At 35.9% G+C, this 25,816-nt stretch overlaps 2 protein-coding genes across 3 annotated transcripts in view; one reads left to right on the top strand and one right to left on the bottom strand.

The window, feature by feature from the left end:
- Window positions 1–4,655, top strand: part of LOC134537818 (vacuolar protein sorting-associated protein 52 homolog) — a 42,951-nt gene extending 38,296 nt beyond the window's left edge. The window contains exon 12 of the mRNA XM_063378663.1: window positions 4,598–4,655. Coding sequence (XP_063234733.1) covers window positions 4,598–4,614 — 17 coding nt within the window. The 3' untranslated portion in view covers window positions 4,615–4,655. The remainder of the gene's footprint in view (window positions 1–4,597) is intronic.
- Window positions 1,368–23,936, bottom strand: LOC134537819 (lysosomal thioesterase PPT2 homolog). Of its 2 annotated transcripts, none has more exons than XM_063378666.1 (5): window positions 23,709–23,936; window positions 17,059–17,200; window positions 8,138–8,245; window positions 4,691–4,964; window positions 1,368–1,842 (listed from the first exon to the last, which is right to left on the bottom strand). In XM_063378666.1, exons 2-5 carry the CDS (start codon window positions 17,135–17,137, stop codon window positions 1,644–1,646), a joined length of 660 nt encoding a protein of 219 aa, XP_063234736.1. In that variant the 5' UTR covers window positions 17,138–17,200; window positions 23,709–23,936; the 3' UTR covers window positions 1,368–1,643. The 2 variants fall into 2 exon arrangements, with proteins under 2 accessions (XP_063234736.1, XP_063234735.1); XM_063378665.1 differs by lacking the exon at window positions 23,709–23,936 and adding an exon at window positions 20,132–20,535.
- Window positions 23,937–25,816: the final 1,880 nt, after the last annotated feature.

Here is a 25,816-nt window from a genome sequence, read left to right as displayed (position 1 = left end):
TACTTTTGGAACACTACAATTTCTTAGATCATGCAGTATTAAGCTAGCAATATTTCTAAAACCAAATAATTTTTATAGGAAGACTCGTAGTGAAAATACCTAAATTACCACATGCAGTCAGTGCTCTTATTCCGGATTCTTTGGTTTGGCATCAAGCCGCTCTCTTTTAGATTTGCGGGTGGAATCATGCAAGTGGCCATAATTAGTAATACGTGAATGACTTTATACAGCTATTGAACAATGTTAAGTAAATATTTGATGTGAAAATTTGGGACAAAAAATCCCAATGCTTTCAAATAAAGTGACAGAAAAAGCCCTCAAGTAACAGTAATGATAAGAAATAACCATCATTACAAAGGAGATTGAGCCTTAAGAGAATCTCACACATCAATAAAATACCAAACTAGCAGCTAGTACACATTGCATCTAAAACACTGTAACTTACATAGCAAGTTACTAAGCCAATTCCAAGCAAAGGAAACGTTGTCTGTGTTGATTTGATGCAATGCAGCAGGAACAAAAAAATTGAGGCCATTAGTCATTGGTAAACACAAGACTCCCAGGTGCTTCAAAGGGAGTTTCTTGTCCTGTGGATTATGCTAGTAACACCCGTGCATGGATGACGAGAGAACTCTTCTCAAATTGGCTGGTGAAAACCGATAAGGATATAAAAAAATAAAAATTCTTTTGTTAATAGACAACTTTGCAGCACACAATGTTGATGTTCGACTGGAAAACATCAAACTGATGTTTCTGCCACCGAACTGCACATCTCAGTTGCAGCCCCTTGATCAAGGCATTATTCAGAATGCCATGGTAAATTTTCGAAAATGCCTTGGTGAGAGGTTGCTCATCAACATTAGGTTGAAAGTGCCCACCAACATCAATGTTCCCATCAGGCAATTGAGATGATCACAGGAGGATGGTGGAATGTTCAACAAGAAACTATTGCCAACTGCTGGAGGAAGTCGGCATTGGAAACTAACGCTGACGAGCTCACTGCAACTTCATCAGACCAGGATGCAAGCTACACTACAGCACAAGCATGCGGAAGCAATGACATTGACCCTGAAGTAGGGCAACAAATGTCAGCCTCCATGCAGTTTTATGCTGTAAGCATTATCTCTGATATAATAAATGTTTTTTAATAGAATTAAGTTTGAAATTATTTCGATTAATTCTTCTATTTAAACTGTTACAAATAACAGTCATACCTCTAGAACTCCCTGTAAGGGGCGGAAACTATGAGGTTCTCTCAGAAATAATAATAGTAATGTTGTAAATCCTCTCGCAGCTCTATCATAATAATGATTTAATTCTTTTTGTTCATGAGTTACACCATTTTTCTCCCAAAGAACGATACCATCTTTTCTTTTTTCATTGTTTGATTCTAACCTATCCCCTGCATATTAATTGAAATGCTACGTTACAATATTGTTGGCTTCTTTAACACCAGCACAAAAACACATCATCAATTGATGAATAAGTAGGATACTTTTAGCTAACTGTAAGTTGTATCACCAAGAAAAGCTAGTAATCAGACCGGGTTGCATTTAGTTATTCACCTCTGATCCGAAAACTCGCTGACCTCGAATTAAAGCAAATTTACCACAGTTTCTTGGCTGTCAGCCTCCGTTCTGTATTCAATCCAGAAATGGAACTATGTACTTGTCAATGACAGAAATGTTCCTGTGCCACGAAAGGTGGTTTACACCATTTACGGTTATGACCTTCAACTTCCGTTGTTCGTCCAGAGTCTTCAGCCCGAACAAGTCGTCGACGTAAGCACTGCGCTCCCTGAAGTCTATCACGTCCTCCATCTCGTTGAAGTATCCAAAATGGCTGCAAGTAAAACAACTGGTTAGAAATGTGGATGGGACAATTCCCCCCCCCCCTTTTTTTTTGCCCCATTACCAGAATAGATTTACATAATTTAAGCTAGGTTGATATACATTATACAATAGTTTCTTTTCTGCAGATTGGTTAGGTAACATATTTACCCAAATGAGTCACAATTTTTTTGCCACTTATTTGCCACGTAGTAGTAAAATAACCATTGCGCTGTGTGGTTGAATGTGTGTGTAATAAATAGCCTATGTTGGTTTGTAATAAATATAACTCCACGAGTAAGTATAATTTTAATTTGTTTAATTAAAGCATCTCAGCAGTAGTGAGAAACTCCGTGAACAGCACAGTGATTCTGATTCTACGTCTGCCGCCTGCCCGGTTGGTGCCGTCAAGTGATGTGTCTGCTGCACTGCGCTGGCGTCGCAGGGATAATTAATAAAATAAACCAGAGAAAGAGAAAGTGAGTGTGTGTGTGTGTGCGTGCATGTAGGAAGACAGGACTGGAGTGCTCTTTAGTCTGCAGCCACTTCAGCGGGGTCTCATGCGACAATGCGCCAGACATCGCACTTGAGGTGACAGGTAAAAAAAAATACAATAGACGGAAGGGAAACATGGGTATAAAAAATAGCAGTCTTCTCCTTTGTCTTTTTGTTAGGTAGTGCAGCAAATTGGAGGGCTTGTACATATGGCAAAATGGGGGCACAGGGCTGCCAACTCACCCTCTCATAGTAAACAGACAAAGAAGAACCAAGGGTCAACACCAGTGCTGTATTTCTTGCATGCCAATAAGCTGAGACACGGAACCAAATACTTCACTTGCATCCATGGAACTCTAGTGAAGACAGATGTGTGGTGTAACCCTTATTTGAGGCCAACCCTCACAACGAAAATGTCACATTTTTATGCCCAAAATTATAGGTGCAAGCCATATGCAGGTAGATACGGTACTGTTTGAAACACAATTTTTTGGTTATCAGTTGGTAGAGGTTAGTATGGGTCCTACCTAAATCTCAGATGTTCATTGAACCATTTTTATGTAAAGACAGACAAAATGTAAATTTTATTTGGTTCTGTTTGTATAAAAAAGCTGATAAAATTTTCCTTTTTTGGAGAAAATATTTGGTGAATAACTGAAAAATTTCCTCAAAAACATTTTTCATGAAAATTAACATTTCTACAATTGGTATTAAAACCGAGGTTTGTTCTGTTGATTCAGTGGTTAGAACTTAGCTGGTGGGGCATAGGATAGGGTTTGATTCCTAGTTGTGTCTAAGATTATCAACTCATGTAAAATTCCCTTCCTGGGTCTAGGTCAAGGTGGTTGTGTTGGCCATACTGCGTATGACTAACATACATATGGAAAACCACTGCAGAATCACTGGCATTATAAACCCCAGGTGTGCTCAGTACAGGGAGCACAGAGGACAGGGGCATTTTGGGAGGTGACAAATACCTCCCAGTTAAATGAAGACTACCATTTCAAAAAACAAAAGCCCCCATAAAAAGATGTTTGCAATAATTTCTGATGTTTTGAAGTAACTTGCAAAACTATTGTTTTACCTGTTTTTTGAAAGTACTTAAGTTTAAAAAACAGTAATTGGATAGGTACGAAGAAAAACCCAAATACATCTAGTAAACTTCGGAATTGTCTGTGGTAAATTTTAGATTTTTTTTTTAAATTTCTATCAATTAATTTTTTAAAAGATTTTTTGACATGATAACATCTTATAAATCGATGAACGCTGGCTGCACGCATGAAAAAGCATGACTCATTGTCACTTTGCGCCTGAGCTGAGCGTGCAAGCGAGAGCGTGGAACAAGCGATAGAGAGGCACGATCGGCTTGTGACGCATCTGTCTCTCTTCCACTCCATCAGCCGATGCGTCCGAGTAGAAGAGAGACAGCGGCAGCGTACAACCTATGTACTCGTGAACTGTTTTGTCAACTGTTTATAAAGTGAAGAGAAAAGTTAATGTGGTTTCCATTGTTTATTACAACAATTGCGGCAAAAAAAAGTAATTAATGCTTGCATTTTAAGAATTTGATTAGCGATATAATCTCATATATTTGTTCTTTGATTATTAAAAACAAGTAGCATCGGCCGACTAGTGCAGTAATAATAGGTTATGTTACAATTTTGACTAAAAAATTATTATCTCATATAAACGATCGTATAAAAAGTAAACTGCTTTTGTTTAGTATTCAATGAAAAGAAATGATTGTGCTTAGCTATTAATGTAAGATTAAAAATTAATGTTTAACCTCACACATGTCATAACATGTTTCTAAAATGACAAGTTAAACCAGCCAACCACCGTGCGAGAAAATCTTCTATATTATCAAACAGGTTAAGGCGGACTTTTTAAAAGCAGCAATTTAAAAATTTTGATTTATTTGTACAATTTCGTCATTTCAAATTAACAATTTATTGACATTGATTTGATTTCAGTTTATTTCTATAACTAATTGTTCGTGATTATATTAAAAAAAAATTATTTAAATTAAATTTGCAAAAACCGTAATTTGAAAATTAAATAGTATGCAATTTTTCATCAATGTTATCTTATGACGTTATCACGTAAAATTATTGTCCGTAAACCGACTTTACAGACAATCCCCCCCCCCCCCCTTTTAATTTAAGGATTTGATGATATAATTGCCCCATCCCTAAAAAAAAAATATTTTATTTATTAACATTGCATAAAAGCATACAATACTCAAACTACAATTGTATTATCACGTACGTCAGGAATCATAGAGGCGTGAAGAAGGCCCATCAAAATACCACAGCTACCCAACACTGGCAACTGGTGGAAACCGAGACGGGTGAGGAACTGCGCACCTGGACTGCCACGGCGTGATGACGCCGTCATCGGGCCCGCCGATCAGGACCATCCTGCGGAGCCGGGCGACGCCCGCCTTGTACGAGCTGCCGTTGCCCGACCGACGCTCGCCGTTCACGTACGGCAGGAAGCGGCTGTAGTTGAAGTACAGCCCCTGGTGGTGGGGGTCGTTCCAGTAGTTGCCGACGGAGGTGTGCTGCCCGACGGTGGAGTAGAAGAGCTCGTAGGCCGTCCGGCAGGCTAGGCTCGGGAAGAACAGGTGCAGGAACTGGGCTGCGACATCCACGACCCCCGCACTTCGACCACACTGCACGTTCTTCCCTGTCTCGTTTATCAATCTCGCAAGATAATATGAAAATACAGCGGAGTCTTGCAATCAGAATCAGTTTGGGGTGAAAAGTATAAAAAAAAAAAAAAAACTTAATTTTTTTAAATCTATTATAAAAATTATTTTTGATATCTTGATGCAAATATCTACATGTTAAATGATTTGCTCTATAAAGTGTTACAGGCTACATGATAACTTAATGCTTCTATTTATGTACTTGACTACACGCAGTTGCATTACAGCAATTATTTGGCTAATCCTTAAAATATGATACATAATCTCAACAGGTTTCAGCCCCAATTAGTTTGGATTAGCAAGACTTCACTGTATTTAAGTATAAGTAATTATCTAACATATTTCAATCACTTTTAACATGTCAAACTGACAATTAAATCTTTCCTCGCACAAAAAAACAATTTGCACTGTATTTTCATCAATTTTATGCAACCAATGCTGTTAATTGATTACCTAAAATGCAGACAGATTTTAAGACATCAAAGGAACACGGTAGTATGTATTAAACATACAAATCCAGTTTGTTTATTAACATTTAGTCAATTTCCCTGTGTTTTCCAGGTTTTGAAAATGCCTATTCAATTCCTATTAGTGAGTGGTGGCCCCAAAATATGCGGGGTTCCAAAATTTTGGAGAGGTGCCTACCACAACCCTAGGAGAAAACGCGGAAAATTTGAAAGATAAACTTTTTTTTGGCAATGTTTTTAAGTCAACCAAGACACTCATTTCAACGATGGTTTTGCTAAATTACACAACAATTTGGAATATAAAAATAACTAAAAAACAAAAGTGATCGGTTTAGCGTTAATAAATCCTAATAAATTACATTTACGTTACATAATGAATAGTATTCAACGGTTTAGCGACAAACATTTTATATTACCAGTGCGTTAGTAATAGAAAGGCCGGTGTGGGGCCTACTAGTTGCGGGGACAATTGCCCGGCTTGTCCGGCCCTGGACTAATGCAGTCTGCCCCGAGTTACACCTGTTTTCCCGATTTCCCATTCGCTGGAAACCTGCTGCTGTCCCGATGAACAAGTCTGTGGGCAGATGGAAGTTGGCCCTCCAACTGCCACTACTATAAACAAGTGTGTTGCAAACTGAGAATAAAACAACACTTGAATGCTACTAAAGAGTTAATGGTTATGAAATGTACTGTACTATGTTTGAAACTATGATTAAGAGGATTTAATACATACTGATTATAATTTAGCTAAAAAAAATCCAGCCTTTTTTTATTAATTCATGTATGTTTAAACAGGATGAAAAAAGCTACATTATGAATTAATTCAACTTTAAAATAATATTTTTTTTTGGTTCTTAGCATATTGAATAATAAGAGGAAAAAAATTATTGAATTACTGATAAGTGACTTGCATCTTGATACAAGACATGTAAAATAGTATGCCAGTATCCCTAAACTTAGGTTAAAATCTTTGTGATCAATTGGTAAGTATAGAAAGTAAAGACAACTTCTCTATAATTTATTGGTTATCAACACAGTGGGTTATCAATATCATGAGTAAAAAAAAAACGGTGTAGAAATATTACAGTAACTTTCAACTTGGCTTCAAAAATTTTAAGACTTGGCCATGAAGTAGTAAAACCAGTATGGGTTTAATGAATTTATCAACTGAATCATGAAAGGTGGTAACACTTCTGAGTGCATATTAATTTGCTGTGGAGTTAAAAATACTTATAATACTTAAGAAATGTGAGGGAAAATTTTCCTCTTTCCCATTACCAACATATATTTACATTATTTAAGATTTGTTGATATACATTATGCAATAATTTCTTTCCTGCAGATTAGTAGGCACTGTTTAAAACACAATTTTGTTGTACATATCTATTTGTAGAGGGTAGATGGGTCCTTCCCAACTCTCAAATGTTAAGTGAGCCATTAGATGGTAAAGGAAAAAAAAAACAGTGTATATTTCTTTGGATATGTGTATATAAAAACTTAGATAAAATGTGTCAGTGTGTGAAAGTATAACACATTGGAAAATTTTCCAGTAAATCACAGGAAAATACTTTTCATCACACTTATGACTATTTTGATTATTTATCAGCTCAGAGGCTGGTTTAGACTACCTAACACCACGGGGATAGGATGAAGGTGACTATGGTAACTGTGCGATAGTTGTGAGAAATCTCAGAACGAGCTGGGAATCGAACCCGGGACACCAGAAGTAAATGTGGCACTAGACTCAAGAAACATACTGAGCAAAGTGGGGCAACAGTACAATCAATGGACTCACATTCAGGTTTGAATCCTGTGTCTGGCTGTCCTGATTTTGGGTTTTCCACGTTTCCCAAAATCCCTCCTAACAAATTATGGGCAAGGTCGATTCCTGTCCCATTATCCCTGAGCAGTTTTGTAGGTGCCATCTCTAATGACTTCACTGTCGACAACACGCCAAGAAATAAAAAAACAGGGCACATGCAACCCATTAAACCAGCTGCAGTGAAGTCATGGTAATCCGAAAATCCGGCTAATCTGAACAGTTAAGGATGAAAATAAATACTGTATTTAAATTTTTTTTTATTTTAAAAATAATTTTTGAAGTCTTTACACAATTATTAACTTGTTTAGTGATTTCATGGTTGTAAAATGTTGTAGGCTGTGCAACGTGATAACTAAGCACTTACAGAGACATATTTTATTGCACACTGATGCATTACAGCAATTACTCAGCTAATCCGAAAAATTGGTAATCCAAACAGGTCTTGGCCCCAATTAGTTTGAATTTGCAGAACTCAAACTGCATTAACACAATGGTTAAATATTCCAAATTTTATTCCAATAAAAACTAAAAGTTGTTTTAATATCTGTACCCTGGGGGTAATGGATGCCATGTCACAAAATTGCAATTTTTTTAAGAGAAAATTTTTGTTTTTACATGTGTTAATCTAATTTTCAGGTTTCTTCACTAGTCTTATGGATTCCTTTATGACACTTAAGCACACTACGTATTATTTATTGCAAGAAATAATACTTTCAAGGTGACAGTCTGATGTTTTAGATGTGCATTTAATAGCAAAATGGCCATGGGATCCTTTACCTCTGAACTACTGATACTTCAGTCAACGTTCACATACTGCCGTATTGGCCAGCCTGTGGCGAGCTCAGCGAGATGAAAGTGTGGACGTTGTGCTGCGGAAATGCTTCCAAAATCGCTCTCCCTATCAGGCCGCCTTGAGAATACCCTGCAAGAGAAACAGCGGAACAAGCTTAGTAGCAACATTATTCACAGTTTAACGTGCTTCTGCAAACTCTTGAGTTTTACATAAAAGTAAGTAAATTATAATGCATTAATATGAACTTCAAAATGTTGTAGGATTGTACATTATTTTTAGTGGTACATAATAAAGTTTTACATTGAAAGCTCTTTAATCGGACAAGTTTAGGACTACAGACATGGCGGATTATTGATTATACCATATTACTGAACATCAATATAGTTTTAACAAAAATACCAAAGAAAAATGCTGCTTTATAGAAAATAAATAAAAGAACATCATTGTTCAAAAATGTCCCTGATATCACATTGTATCCATAATTCAGATATATTATTCAAAAAATCAATATGGAAATGTAACCCTCTAAAAAAAACCTGAAATACTGTACTGAAATGAAAATTAACAGTAAAGCAAAACTCACAATGATCCATCTCATTCGTTTGGTACCCATCCATCCGTCAATCACGTGACTTGCAGCCATCAGATGGCCCGAAAAATTCCATCAATTCTTCTGTCAAAACCTTATAAAGCTTTAACTTTCAACGGACAAACAGATTAAATAATCTCCAAAATATTAGTAAGGTATTGCCGGCAACCTTTACTATCTTAGAAAGTTTTTAAGTTTGTCAGTTTAGCTGCTTCCATTCAATTGAACACATTTTTAAGTATGATGTTTAATACAAAAATTGCCAGAGGCATAGAAATGTAAGAATCTGAAAATAGATTAAAAATGAGTTTAATGATATATAAGTGCTTAACTTTCGTGATTGTCAACCTATAAGAGAAATTTTCAAAAGGCTTACTTCCACGTCAGTTGGCAGCATCAAATTGGGAAAGTATTCTACGGACCTGCGGATCTTTGTGAATCACTTGGCTTGTTGACAGACGCCATCAGGCGTCAACTAGTTGAACGATGAAGTTGTCTTCCCTTACAAAGGTGAAAACAAAGGGGAGGAAACCCTGTGTCAACTGACCAATCTCACAATACAGAACCAGGTACATGATCATGTAAGGAAATAATACTGGAAAAATATTCTTCTCTGAAAGTCTGAAAAGACACATCACACCACCTCATGGCTCGCCCTGATTGGCTGGTGAGGTAGCACCCAGCGAAAGTTCTAGTCAACTGCTGGACAGCCATGTGCTTACACACTGGGTTTTCCCGACAAAGCACTAACTTTAGTTGTGAAAAATAAACTAGCGACAGAGCATCGCGCCTGTCCCCCTTTCTGTTTAAACCTTCTAGAACGTTACCTCCTTACTAACCAGAATATGCTTTAATAATTGACAAACATAATTAATACACATGGTAAATTTAACGGACCAAGCAAAATAGAGAAAATAACATAATAAAAAAAACTGCCTTCAACTTTATGTAAAACCTAGCCAAAAATTATATAAAATTAATATTTATACACAACACAATACCTTGAATGCCCATGGACCATAAAAGAAACATGAGTAGTAATGCGTTATAAAACATGAAGAAGAAAACATCAGCAACAAAAAACATTCTCAGTTAGTGTTATTAGTAGCATGGGGCAGAAATTATGCTATGTTCCAAGTCTAATTACTGAAAAGATCAGGGCACAGAATATGAAGCAAACTACTTTACAAACTCCTGTCTTAACTGAATTAAAAACATTGTAATGTTGCAGAACCCTGCCCTGCTAATTAAATAATTTTCTTTTAAACTTCTTTTTGTATAGGTAAATATAAATAAGTCAATGTTTTTAGAGTGGTGTGTATATTATGAGACAGTATAATCAGACGTTATGGCTTTTAATATATGTTATTTTCACTTGCTATGTGTTTTAAGAATGTACCTTGTATTTTAACAGACATTTTCTATCATTAGTAATTTTTATGTAATTATTCACAAATAAGTCGCTGTTCTAGATTTTTACGTGGTTAGGCCTACTTTTTCAGGTTTTTTCTCAATAAGTTTAATTTTGTAATGTAATTCGTATTATAATTATTGTTCTTAAATTTTATTAACGTGTTGTAATATAATTATAAATCACGGGACTGTGTCTGGGCTTGTGTGATGGTGAGAAAGAGAGGCATGAGAGGCCTGTAAGTGGGAGTGAGAAAGGAACAGTGCTTCCCCGCCAACCGAGATAAAGACAGTAATTCCGCCCCTGCATGGGAACTGTGTGATAACTGCTCTCTCACGGTGTGGGAGAGAGAACGAGAATGGGAGTCCCCGATTTCGAGGTGAAATTGAAAAGAGACTGATCAGGGGAAGCCCAGAGTTCTGTGTGTAAAAGATTTTTTCATGTGTTGTAACTTTCTCTGTAATTGGCTGATATCTGTAGAGTGAATGAAGCGTGCCTGTGATTGGTCGGTGAGGTCATGTGACGTCTACTCCCTGCGTGGAGGAGACGAGTTCATGAGATCACCAGTCGTCTGTTGAACGCTGGACGAGTAGGTCGCGTTCGATGGCTTCTCGCTAAATTATCATGTAATTTACGAAGAGATCATTTCACGTTGGTGGTCGGAGCCAGGCCTATATTTAAATCAACCTAATTTTCTTTTTTTTCGTTTTGGATATAATTTAATTAGAAATTGCGGCCACCTTCGTAGGCATGTTGGCTCGGGGCGGAATTCGTTTTCGCTGGGTGCGGTTCTCTTCGAGGTCGTCCCATTTTTTTGTACTTGCAGTAAAACATTACTGAAGGACTCAATCTACGCGATTATTTTCCGGTAATTTCTCGTCATGCGAGCTACCAGCAGTTTTTCGACGGGCAGATGTATGTGGACTGAATGAGTAACCTCTTTTGAAAGTGTTTGGAATCGTCTGTGTAACATTCTATTAAAATAAAATAAAATCATCAAAATTTGCAATCGGCGTTGAACTGTTTTATTTTGTATATAACGAACCGTTATATTTGGCGCCCAACGTGGGGCTTGAATTTGGACACGACCCTGAGATTAAGACGGACATTTTCGGCAATAAACAATAAATATAAACATTCTTAAAACAGTTTGTGACTACGATAACCTGAAATAACGAAAATTTACGATTAATATTGAATAGTTTAGAAGAAAACGGCAAAGTGTTTCCAGAACTATCGGCGCAGCTGAGCAGCGAAGGCGGTTTTTGTCCGCGACGAGAGTCTACGAGCGGCTTCAGCGAGTGAAGTGTTCCGGAGAAACGACGGAAAACGGTACTTCGAGGGACAGAGCGACCCAAGGCACCGTGGGACTTCAGGCCTGTTGCATCGCGGGACTTCGAGATCGTCACTTCGCGGGACACCGTGGGATGAGTCGCCGATAATAGCAAGTGGAAAATTTAAGAAAACTGTATTATTTGTATTGGTTTTGAAAATTTAACTTGTATTTGTGTAAAATTTGGTAATTTGTGTATGTCAACATGGATAACGCTAGTACGAACAGCAGCGAATCAGATTTCATGGGTTTTCAGGAAAATGTAGAAAATTCCGAACAGTCAAATCCAAATTTGGAAACAAGTTTAATAGAGCAAGATTTTTCATGTCGACAGGAAAAACCTGTAAACATGGAACATCCTGCCGAACTAGGTCAGGATATGGAATCTCACACGATTAGCAGCCCAGTTGAGGTTATGGGGGGGTCAGAGATGTTACACAGATTAATGGAAATGATCCAAGGAATAAAACAAGACATAGTACAAGGGATGACAGAAAAATTTGAACAAAACAACCAGAAAATGGAACAGGGACAACAGGAAATGACACAGAAAATTGAACAGGGACAGAATGAAACCAACAACAAAATAGATCAGGCAATTCACAAAATTGAGGTAAATTCACAAGAGATTGCTAAGTTAAGGAGCGAAATAGGCACACAGTTGCGACAGGAATTTGGCAGGGTGGAGAACAAACTTGATGACTTTAAAATTAAATTTAATGAACAGGTAGCCACGTGTACAAACAAAGTAGATGAGTGTGCAAATAAAGCAAATGTAGAAACATGTGAAAGGGAAATAATAGTGTCAAAAGAAAATGTTGAATTTATTGTGCATGATGTACATGAGCAGGTAAACATTGAGAATGAATGTGAAAAATTCCTAGATAAGGTAAACAGTGAGTGTTTGGACAATGTGGTTGAAAAAATTAGTAAATGTAGAGTTAATGGACATGTGAACAGGTTCTTGTGTAAACAGATGGAAAGAGTGGAGAATGAGATGAAAGCATTCTCAAATACACTTAAGGATGAATTTGATGAGGAAGTATTCAGTGAATTGAGTTTGACAGATTGCGGAGAAATGATAAAGGGGAAATTTTGTCTAAATGTAAGCAGTAATGTACGAAGATGTGGGTTGTGTGTATTGAATAGGGTACAAACTAAAATTTTTGCCTTGATTCATGTGAGAAAAACTGTGCAACATGGTCAGAGGTTTTGGGTGTGGAAGTATGTGTACAGAACTATCGCCGAGATAGTAAACAGTTTTTTGTTCTGTTCAAAGGCAAAAGAAAGTAATAGTAAATGGACAGGGGTGATGCAACCTCTGGAAACAGTGTGTGTTGGCTTGTTTGGCCCACGGCCGAGATGGAGGGGTAGAGTCAAAACTATTTTTGTTGTGTTTGATGTTTTTTAAATTTGTTTGCAATTTTTGCCATTTTTTTTGTAAGGTTTTTCAGAATTTTTTGGTATTTTTTGAATTGTGTACTTTTGAATAATGTTTTGTACTGTATAGAGTTTTTGTATTTTTTAAAGAATAGTTATAGTATAATATAGGAATGCACAAATGAGATTTATGACAGCAATTTTTTACAAGATTCTTAAAGAGAAGGAAGATAAATAACTATGTTAATGTGAATATTTTCTGTTTTGAAACAGTATAGTAATAATGGTATAAATTCTTTTTGAGTAGACAGTTACTAAATATTATGTGAAGAAATACTTATATTATGAGAATTGCATTGCACTTATGTATTGGTTTGTTTGTTTAATGCTGTCATGGGAAGAGGTTAACTGAAAATTATTATGAGTTGTGTTTTCGGAGAAATGATATAAATTTGTGATGATAAATGTTTGTTTTGGATTGATGACAGGGTGACAACATCCTATATTAAAGGTATGAAGTGTAATACTAAACGTTAATGAATAACAGTCGTCGAGTTTTGAAGCTGCAGAAGCAGTTGTGTGTTCATGATGGCCAGAGTTCAGGTGAATTTTGGTATTGTCCTAAATAAGCAGCTTTTTTTTTTTTTTGTGTAATATGGTTTGTGATGCAGCTGGGGGGCCAGGAGGTTAATTTTAAATATGTTTCCGGCATGGAGTCCGATGTTTTTGTTTGCAAGGGTGAGTCCCTTCTCCTTGGTCGCTCCCACCCCTCATCAAGGTTAATTTTATGTGCTGTTGTTGCTGAAAGGGAAGATATGTTTTGAAACCTGAGGAAGGGCATTAGTTCATGTAATTTGTTTTTGAAGAATATAAGCATACAATTGTATCTTAATGAAGTATTTGTCATGCCATGACTATAGAATTGTCAACTTGTTGTTTATGGAAATTTAAGTAAGGTATGTAAAGCTTAAAATTTGATGTGTAATGACAAGTGCAGTGTATATTTGTGTATAGCTTTGTATTATTTTTTGTTTTAAATTTCATTAAAAGGTTAGCCGAGCTGACTAGCAGCTAAAAGGGTTGTAGTTGAGCGCCCCTTACCTTTCGGCTAGCTCGGGAGCTAGGCATGAGGATAGAGGAGTTTGGAAGAACTTCATGTATTTTTGTGTATTTGTTATGTATAAAAGGTTAGCCGAGCTGACTAGCAGCTAAAAGGGTTGTAATTGGGCGCCCCTTACCTTTCAGCTAGCTCAGGAGTTAGGAATGATTGAGAAGGAAGTTGGAGGAAAAAGAACTGAATTTTTTATGTGTGATGATAATGATGTTTTTGTGTTTTTTATATTATGATTAATGAGAATAGAAGATGTAAGTGAATAATGTCAAATGAAAATGCAGTATGTTGATACAGAATTAAGTTAATGTGTATTTGGTGTAAATGCTAAGAGGTGTAACATTTTAATAAGGAAGTTTGAATATGATGAGTGATAATGTAGTGTGTTATGAAAAAGTTTTTGAAGTTTCAAATAACTAATTTAATGTTTTCTGGAGTTGTATTTGTTGTGGAAGATTTATTATGTGAGTTTCTGTGTGTTAGGAAGTTGAGGCATTTAGTAGAAGTTGTAGTTCATGGGTTATCAATGTGGAGCAGTCTAGTTCTAATTTTGAAATAAGTGTTATCCAGTGGTTGGAGTTATGATGGAGCTATTGTGAAGATTTTTAGAATTTGTTTTTTTGGAGGGAATTTAGGAAAATTTGGTGTCAACAGTTTTGAAGCGATAGTGTTGTCAATGTTTTGTTGGTGCAGATATGAGGAGTGGAGATATTGGTGGATTTGTGAGTTAAAGTGGTTATTTCATGGGATTTGAGGAGTTTGTCAGAAGCAGCAGAGAATCAGAGTAACAGCGGTATTTTAAGGGATTTTAAAGGAGATAATTTGTTTTGAGGTTATTTGTCGTCGTCATTGAGGTTAGAAGTTTTTATCGTCGTTGAGAAGTTTTTATCGTCGTTAAGGTGGTCATGGAGACGTAATTCCTGGAGTTGAAGATTTGTTGTCGTCGTCGAGGTTTCTGCCGAGTTGTAAGTTTTTGAAGATGTTGAAGTTTTTGTATTTGTCATCGTCGAGGTAGTCATGGAGACGTAATTCCTGAAGTTTTTTGCAGCTGGTGTTGAGGCTTCTACGGTTGTAAAAGTAAGTTGTTCAGAGTTTTTTGTTGTTATTGAAGATTCTTCGTTGACCAGGGGGTGTCTGCTTGAAGCCTATAGAGAAACCAGTTTCAAAGTTATTTGTATTTTGCACTGATGAGAGGGAGATAACCGTTTGTGAAGAGTTGTTGACACTTTGTAGTAAGAGATATGTTTTCAAATTTTTGGCTTTTTAACAAAAGAATTCATGTTATTACAGTTTTTAAGTAACAGTTTTTTGAATTTCTATATAAACAAGGGTAATAACTACTGGATGCATTTATCTCTCAGGATGTTTTGTATTTATTTTGTACAGATGAGTTTTTCACTTTTGTAACTTTTCAATTAAATGTAGTGTTAATTTAATTGAAAAGTTGGGGGGGTAATGTAATGTTGCAGAACCCTGCCCTGCTAATTAAATAATTTTCTTTTAAACTTCTTTTTGTATAGGTAAATATAAATAAGTCAATGTTTTTAGAGTGGTGTGTATATTATGAGACAGTATAATCAGACGTTATGGCTTTTAATATATGTTATTTTCACTTGCTATGTGTTTTAAGAATGTACCTTGTATTTTAACAGACATTTTCTATCATTAGTAATTTTTATGTAATTATTCACAAATAAGTCGCTGTTCTAGATTTTTACGTGGTTAGGCCTACTTTTTCAGGTTTTTTCTCAATAAGTTTAATTTTGTAATGTAATTCGTATTATAATTATTGTTCTTAAATTTTATTAACGTGTTGTAATATAATTATAAATCACGGGACTGTGTCTGGGCTTGTGTGATGGTGAGAAAGAGAGGCATGAGAGGCCTGTAAGTGGGAGTGAGAAAGGAACAGTGCTTCCCCGCCAACCGAGATAAAGACGGTAATTCCGCCCCTGCATGGGAACTGTGTGATAACTGCTCTCTCACGGTGTGGGAGAGAGAACGAGAATGGGAGTCCCCGATTTCGAGGTGAAATTGAAAAGAGACTGATCAGGGGAAGCCCAGAGTTCTGTGTGTAAAAGATTTTTTCATGTGTTGTAACTTGCTCTGTAATTGGCTGATATCTGTAGAGTGAATGAAGCGTGCCTGTGATTGGTCGGTGAGGTCATGTGACGTCTACTCCCTGCGTGGAGGAGACGAGTTCATGAGATCACCAGTCGTCTGTCGAACGCTGGACGAGTAGGTCGCGTTCGATGGCTTCTCGCTAAATTATCATGTAATTTACGAAGAGATCATTTCACGTTGGTGGTCGGAGCCAGGCCTATATTTAAATCAACCTAATTTTCTTTTTTTTCGTTTTGGATATAATTTAATTAGAAATTGCGGCCACCTTCGTAGGCATGTTGGCTCGGGGCGGAATTCGTTTTCGCTGGGTGCGGTTCTCTTCGAGGTCGTCCCATTTTTTTGTACTTGCAGTAAAACATTACTGAAGGACTCAATCTACGCGATTATTTTCCGGTAATTTCTCGTCATGCGAGCTACCAGCAGTTTTTCGACGGGCAGATGTATGTGGACTGAATGAGTAACCTCTTTTGAAAGTGTTTGGAATCGTCTGTGCAACATTCTATTAAAATAAAATCATCAAAATTTGCAATCGGCGTTGAACTGTTTTATTTTGTATATAACGAACCGTTATAACATACAAAAAAAGTGTTTGCCAAGTTCAACTATTACTGTATAATATTCACAAAATGTAGATGTTTGAGTACACACCGAAGCACTGAGGACGACTGAGCAACTACATCTATTACATCGGAACTGTGCTTTAGTGCTCAGAGATTATAAAGTGAGTTATCCTGTGCTTTAGGCTATCAAACACCAATGTAGCTGGCAGCATTCCTGACTTAAAAACTGAAGACATGGGTGTTTTAGAATCAATTAGTCCCTGCTAAACTTTTCATTATGTATGTGGTAAAGATGTTAATATGTTAATAGCCTCTAAAAATAAAATAAACTTTCCTTTATTAATGATTCTCACCAAATATATTACACTAACGGAGAAGAAAATTGTGTGAAATCTACAAAATTTACTGCTGTAAAAGAAAAACCTGCACGCTACCAATCAAGTGTATGCCTTCCGGATGAGCTGCAGATATGTTCATCACATCCTTGCCGATTTCGTTGACCTGGTGCCACATGGGCGCGAGACTGGCCCATCCCGCGAACCTGTCCGTGATGTGCAGTTCCGTCCCGGGATGATGCTGCGCAAAGAACAGAGCGTGCGCAGACGTTAACCACCGTCATGGCGTTCAGCACAATACCTACTGTGTCACACCTACAAATGGTGCAGGAATCATAAATGCATTTCTGGTAACACAAATTTTTTTTAGAGTCAGGCACACAAAAGCACCAAGCAATTGTGCTGCACTATTAATTAAACATCTCTGACACTGCAGAAAGTATGGCATGCACTGTGGAATACCTGCAAGACACTTAGGTGACTCTGAATCTCAATCTTTCTTTATCTCACTCTTTCTCTCATTTCATTCAAGTCTCACATTTGCATCCTGAATGTCAGTTAGAACTGCACATTTATAAAGGCCTCATCACTATTACACTGCTTCGCAAGACTGTCCAAGGCACACACGACAAAAAAAAAAAAAAGCCTAAGAGAAGCCAACTTTATAAGAACAAGGCACGCTATGCTACATTAAGTAGCATTAATTAAGCCTGTCTTTCGACTGCTTATTAAAAGAATTATCCTGTGGTACAATATGCTGTTTTAATTATGTATGTCAAAAGATCCTGATGGCATGATCCTGTTGGCTTGATCCTGTGGTACGTGATGCTTGCTGTTTTAGTTCAGTATGTCAAAAGATCTTGATGGCATGATCCTGTTGGCTTGATCCTGTAGTACATGATTACTGTTTTAGTTTAGTACATCGAAAGATCCTTCACATAAAAGAAAATGCGACATTAGAAAGAATTATGATTGTAGGTTGAAAATAAAATCCTTTTTATTTGACTTACTATTATAAATCATTATTATATGACAATAATTTTTTTATGTACAGGATCTTTCAACGTAATGAACTAAAACAGCAAGCATCATGTAACACATGATCAAGCCAACAGGATCATGCCAACAGGATCATGCCAACAGGATCATGCCATCAGGATCTTTTGACATATTGAATTAAAACAGTGAGGCCACTTGAGTGGCCTTAGTCTCCCTGGATTTAATTATTTTTATATTGTATAAAGTTTATTCCAAGTTGATTAAATTTTTATTACACTGTTTCAGTATTATGTGTATATTAATTTTTAAAGACGTTTTTATAAGTGCTTCTAGCTTTTCTTTAATAAACTTGGCCGCCATCATATCGAGTGCGGTAGTGTGCAAACTCCAAACTTAAAAATATTTTTTATTGGTATCAGAATTTTTACGAGTGTAATTATATTATTTAGTGGTATATTGTAATATTTATTCATTGTAATATTTTATTATACTTGGTTTATTTTACGTTAATTATTCTTACTGTGTACCGGTACTTACAAGAATTAACGAGAACTATCTAGCGGAGTGAGGGGTGGTAGAGAGGAGGGGGCGTGACGTCAGGTGACGTGACGAGTGTGATTTGGCTCCCAGCTGATAGCGGGGACTGTGTTTTTGACTGCCGGCCACGACGGAGCATTTTTGCGGAACTGCTCGTGAAGTATGCAGGGTTAACCCGTGCAAACTCGGATCCCAGCCATGGGGGACTTGCCTTTTAGTTCGTTACGTGAACGAGAGTTAACAGCAATAGTCTGTAATCATCGATAATTGCTTAGGTTTGCTGCACTCAATGTTATTTAAATGGATTTTAAGAAAAGTGGAATTTCGCACGGCTCGACGATTTGGATGGTAATTGTTTATCACTACTTCAATTTTAGTGACGGTAATGTCATGGCTAGTTTCGCAAAGCATAAAACGCGGTGTTACACGAGCGCGCGACGGTGTGGGGCAAGTGGACAAGCCACAGAAGCATTGCGCTGCTAGCGGCGCAATAGTGAGTGGGGTTTATGCCCGACCCCGAGTGTCTCCTGCATCAAAGGTATGCTTCAGCACCAAGAAAGTGACAAAACTGGATTTTAGTACTTTATTTTCCAAGCTGGTACGAAGCCTAGTTTAAAGAAGATGTGTTTTTCAAAACATAGTGCGGCGACTGGATTTAGCGTTGTGGAATATAAGGCCTGAAAAACGTCATAATTTTTATCCCCCCTCCTCCTCCGTAAGAGACTTATGGGACTTTGGTTTAGAATTTATTTTTCTGTAATTTTTGTCTGTAACTAAATGTCGCTAGTCTGTCAATGCAATTATAGCAATTTGAAATGCCACCTAGAGTTTACCTTATAAGGCCCATTCCTTTTTTTTTGGTATGACTATACATTGTTTAGAAAGTATTTAAGTTTCAGGATCTTTGGTTTTTTTAACTCATTATTGTGCCTATCACTGTAGATTTTCCGGGATTGTCGTTAAATTTAGTAGAGTATGCTAGTACAGCTTTTTGCGCACTTGCCAATAGTTAAGACAGTCTATGAGCGTCTTTTAAGCTTAAATCCATTACAAACTCAAGATGTTATTTGTGACGCGTACACGGGACTGGCGTGGTGGGTGCAGACGTGTACAACTGCCCCGGTATAAGGGGAGTTGGCCACAACAGCATCATGTACCACAGAATAAACTTCATGTATGAAACAGAAGAATTAGCATAGTTTTAATTCTCTGTAGTTGGCTACAGTTGTGCTAAACAAAAATATACATAATCACAGGTAAACAATGACTGGGGGCGACAGTATGAAAACACCGGTATTGTCATGTAAGCTTTAAACTGTTATTTTTTACTAAACAGTAGGAATTAAGAAACAGTTTTCAGGGTAAATTTAGGGGCGTCTCTAGTACTTGAACAAACCTATTTTCCTTTTTTATTTACTTTTGGTTCCCCGAAGCCGCGACCTCCTATGCAGGTATAGTAATGTAAGCTATAAACTATTATTATTCACACTCTCGTATGAATTAAGAAACCATCCCTCCAGGGTAAATTTAGGGACGTGTGTAGTAGTGTGTGAAAAACATGTTACGCGATTTTTTTTCTTTCAGTTATAAAAAGCCGTAACGAGTTCGATAATTATCACAAAACAATGATATTTACCGCTAATATCCGTGAGCTGATGGTACTCATCGAAACATTTCCGGTGATTACTCCATGAATAATGACAACTGGTTTATATGAAACAGTAAGCCTAATGTCAAAACTGATGAACAAAACAGTCAAAAGACTCAACACTATTCCACTGAAATGACACATTGTTATGTGAAAAAATGCACTGTTTCGTTATGAATACTATATCATAAACACAGCTAACGTTTTATAAAAATGTTAACATAGCCAATAAAATATCAAGCATAATATCTACATCTCATAGAGTAAATAAAGTACTAGACTAGTACACTCAATGCTATTGCAGTTCAACTTTTTTTAATTAAAAAAAACGCAAACTTGACAAACATTAAAACGACGTTGCAATGGCTTAAAACCGAGATAAAGTACCTTCTGGAGTAAGACCGTTTAAAATTATAAGTACATTTTAATTTAAATAGAACATTGATCCTAGAAAGTACAATTTGCAGTTAATATACTTAAAACACCAATTTGAATAGTAGGGAAATTTGCAGCTTCAACTGAATGTTGGCGAGCTTGTGACTTCTTTCGTGCATGCATTAAATTTATAAATATTGATTTTATTTTTTTTCCTTATAAAAAAGGCAAATCATTAAACTAAATATCGGTAAACGTAACATATAATGATTTAGGAGAGCAATATTTTTAAATAATAAGTAAATTTCTTACCTTCGGGACAGTGTTTGCCTTAGCCTCATTTGGGTTAAAAATGTTTTTGTTTACGTAGCATAACATGTCAAAATGCATAATATCTAACATATTTTCGGATTATAATAAATTGCTGCCCTTTTTTTTATGTCCATTTTACTTGTCTCAGCGTTCACACAAGTAATCGTAGTACAACATATAGATCCCTTAACCAACATAAAATATAATGTTCATTCAGATAGGCAACACATATCTGTTGGTGTTCCTCAGGGTTCTGCACTAGGACCTTTGCTTTTTCTTATATACGTTAACGATTTGCCTAAAAATGTTAAGAGTGGGAAAAATGTATTATATGCTGACGACACTAATATATCTATACATGGAGATAACCAGTAGCGTAGCCAGGATTTGTGTATGGGGGGTGTTAAGAAGCGCCCACCCCCCCCCCCCCACCCCCGTATTAAAGCGGGGGGCCGGGGGTTCCCCCCCGGGAAAATTTGGATTTTAAGGTGTAAAATAGTGCTATTTTAGCAGTTTTCGGTACTTAAATTTAAATATTGTAATGGTAAAAATTTTATTAATTTTAATATGAAATTTGTTTGAGTGATGAATAAGAAATTAATTAAAGATTTGATGCTAAGGGGGGGTTTGAACCCCTAACCCCCCCCCCCCCCCCCCCTGGCTACACCCCTGGATATAACACTTTAAGTTTAATTGCAAATAACAAGATTTTAACTAGGGACATCATAGATTGGTTTAAGACTAACAAATTAATTCTTAATAACACAGAAACAACGTGGCTGCATTTTAAACTTAATAACTTATACAATTTGCAAGACCCAACTGTATCGATAAATGGGGATAATATATCTCAATCAAATTCAACCAAAATACTAGGTATATATATTGACAAGAACCTCAATTGGAAATCTCATATTGCTCATTTAACTAAAAAAAATGAGCTCAATATTATTTGCTATGAGAACATTTTCAAAACAGACTAATCTAAATGCTTTAAAAATTATTTACTTTGGTTATGTTGAACCTCACTTATGATATGGAATAATATTTTGGGGTAATTCCACGGACTCATCTAAAATTTTTCGAATACAGAAAATATTTGTACGTATAATAACGCATGTAAATTATCGTACCTCATGCAGACAACTTTTCAAAAGCTTATTTGTCTTAACATTACCATCGTTATACATTTATGAATTACTTATATTTGCTCATCCACAGTTGAATGAACTGCAGAATTTCAATTTACATAATTATTCGACTAGAACAAAAAATAATTTTCATATATTACAATATCATACAAAATGTTTTGCAAATAGTCCAAGATACGCTGATAAACTTCCACATTTTAAATCAGAAAACAAACTTTGTGCATTTAAAAAAACCCTGAAAGATTTGCTGTTGGAATTCAGTTTTTATTATATTAATGATTAATTTAATGAAAGCAAAACTATGCTAAAAATTTATTATTATTATTATATGATGTACATTTGTTTTTTACTATTATTTTTGTTTATGTGTATATGATTGTACTTAAATGCAGGGGCGCAACAACTAAATTTCCAAAGAGGGGGCAATATACCTTTTTATAAAGAATCATTGATCCCCCCTATTGAAACGGGGGGTCCGGGGATCCACCCCCGGGAAAATTTGCATTTCAAGGTTGAAAATGGTGCCATTTAAGCAGTTTTATTATCTAAAAATTGATTACATAGCACTTACTTTTCCCCTGTTTGCCCCCACTTCAAGGTTTCAGAGGCGGGTAGGGGGGGGGGGGCAAAATACCCTCTCCCCCCCTGTTGTTGCACCCCTGCTTAAATGTGTATTCATAATGTTTAATATTCTTGATGAGTCCTATACTACATGTACAATATAATTGTAAATTTTTGTAGTCAACTTGGACAATAAAACTACTATACTACTGATTTCTGTTCTAGTAGAATCATGTTGATTGAAGTTAAAGGTTAGGATTTTCGTAGGTACCTACTGAATTGCATTACAAATCACAAACGAAACTAATGCATAAAAAAAGTGCAGAAGTATTTAATCATTAACACAGGAAATGTGTATTTCTAGCAAATTTAACAGCCTAAGATGTACAATTTTTCCACAAAAACTGAAATGAAGCTGTTACCAATTGCATCTAATTCTTTATGGATTAGGTGAAAGTACAAATCTTTCTAATATCTTCACTTCTTGAAGACAGGTGTGTAGCAATTGTTAAGGGGAAAAAAACCTTAATTTCAAGATCAAAATTTAAAACACTTCATTTTATCGCAACCCTCACCTCTGTAATTGTTGGCATGATCATGTATGACACATGTATGGCACATGATGCTTGCTGTTTTAATTCAGTACTTCAAAAGATCTGGACATAACAATGATATTACAATACAAACCATGTTACAAAGTAAAACTAAGTTTTTTCAGGATTTTTTTTATCTAATAATATGATCATAATTCATTGTTACATTCGAATTTTTTTTAAATTCAGTATCTTTCGATATACTAACAAAAAAGCAAGCAACATTACCACAGGATCAATGTATTCGGCATCATGCCATTAGTATCAAAGGATAGACTTGGATACGCAATACAAAATTTTTACCCCACCTACCTCTCGACCTAAAAATAAAATACATACAAAACATTTAGAATAAATAAAGTACATAAGCAGCAAGTTTGAGCATAATTTGAGAATCATTGACATTTAGAACAGTATCTAAGTATTAATGTCGTGTGTGCTTGTCCTCAATGTACGACAACACACTACCTACCTAAAAAGAGGAAATTCTGTAGGGCTTGAAAACAAAATGCTCATCACTATTTTAATTATACAAAACTTTTATTTTGTTTCGTTTTAATAATTTACACATACCTAGTTTCGTCAAGCGGTAACTAGTAAAATAAATTATTATCTCTTCTCTTGTTGCAGCAGTAGTTAACACAACACATAACCGAATCAGGCATGTTTCATAAGAGTGATTTATAAAGTAGTACATGTAATCATTGATAATATTTAACAAGATTACTATTTCAACAAGATTAAAACAAAATTTCCTTAGAAATTTTTTATTAAACATAATATTGTTTAATTCAACGCCGACGCCATTACTTATGTTGTTGGATAAACAAGTGGTTCAACATGCCAACGAAAACTTGTTTATTTTCTTTTAAGTAAATATATAATTTTCATTTCAAAAATACCAATTTATGCCATAAATGTGATAAAATGTTAAAACAAAAGTAATATTTATTTAATCAACTCGGTATTTTGATTATAATTTTCGTGCTCAGATGTTGGATAAAACTGTATAGAAACTAGAGGTGGGTCGAAAAGTATCAACCTGATACTTTGACACTGATACGCGCCTGTATCAGGAACGGCAAACGAGTACACTTGAAAAGTATCAGAGACTTTAGTATCAGTTCAGAATTCACCTGGAACAACACCACGGCCAATGAGCGCAGTACCCGATCGCAGATGACGGTCACTTGGGCGGAGCTTGTGAAAGGGGAGGGAGCAGGAACGACGAATAAGGGATAAAGAAGGGAAAGAATGTAGGGGAGGAAGCGCAGGGGAAGGCGTTGAAGCCTTGAAGGAGAGGCGCAAAGCGATATTGTTACAAGCAGGGCTGCCACTCATGGTTTTTTCCACCCAGATCTGGGTTTTTCCAATGGTGTTTGGGTTTCTGGGTTTTTAAATAATTAATTCCAACAACTCTAGGTTTTTTATAATTTTAATTATTTTTATACCTAAAACAATAATAAAGGTAGTAGCTACTGTATCTGTTGCAATATCTGTTTGATAAATGCAAACAAGTCTATGTGTTTCACACACAAAAATACATATAAACACAAAACTAGTTTTCAAGAAGCTAAGTCGAATATTAAATTAGACACATTCTTCAAAGAGGCTTGCAGAACACAAAACCAATGCAACAATTAACCTTCAAACCAATCTTGTAGTATCAGACTCTGAATAAAGACTAACGTACATGATGCAGTTTTATAAAAACATTTACCGATTTAAAGAATGCAGTGATGGTGTTTGTTTTGTCATGTATATATTTGTAGGTTTTTTTATGATATGTGCTGGTCCAAGAATTACTTATACAGCCATTTTGCTGCAGTGTAATTTTCTTGTATTGGTTGTATTTAACTGTTTTCAGTCTTGTAAGGTAATTAATTGTTTTATATTAAAACCAGTTATGTTTATATTTTTGAATTAGTACGCAAACATTTTCAACGATAGCATTTTAGACGCATCTGGGTTTTTTACCCATGTGTCTGGGTTTTTTTTTAGGTTATCTAGGTTTTTCATGAATATCAGAGTGGCAGCCCTGGTTACAAGTCGTTTTGTTTATTGTCCTACTTCAAAGTACGCTCAGTGCTCAGTGCGTGCACCGTCTCGTTCAATAATAAAACTAATGAAATTTTAATATTAAAAAGTACATTAATACAAGATATAATATTTATATTTGTGCACCTAACAGCTATGAAAATGCAAATAAATTCTCAGTTGACACTAATAACAGATGTAATCAACATATGGACTTTCTTTTTTCGAAAACAATTAGTAACTAGTGTTTTTATACATTAAAAATTCACGATTTTATCAAAAATAAAAAATAAAAAAAACAGATAGGTACATTAGTGAGCATACTATATCAATGTTTACGTTTCAAATGTTTCTTCAGATTAGTCGATGATTTATAACTCAGTTTTTGTTTACACAAATTACAATTAGCAAACTCATTATTTTCCGTGAAAAAATTCCACACAAATGAAGTCTTTTTCGTGCACTTATCCATTCCTTATTTCACTATAAAAATACTAACTACAAAGCATGACAGCCCGCAACATGGTGATACACGGCCAGGACGCAGTGAATGTTGAACTGATTGATACTGGTTGTATCAGGCGGGCATGAGAGTATCAGAGGTAGAGAATTACCAGGCGTGATAAATAATGTATCAGATTCTC

Source organism: Bacillus rossius, chromosome 12, assembly GCF_032445375.1.
Source record: "Bacillus rossius redtenbacheri isolate Brsri chromosome 12, Brsri_v3, whole genome shotgun sequence".
NCBI lineage: Eukaryota > Metazoa > Arthropoda > Insecta > Phasmatodea > Bacillidae > Bacillus > Bacillus rossius.
This window is presented reverse-complemented; position numbering and strand designations above follow the sequence as displayed.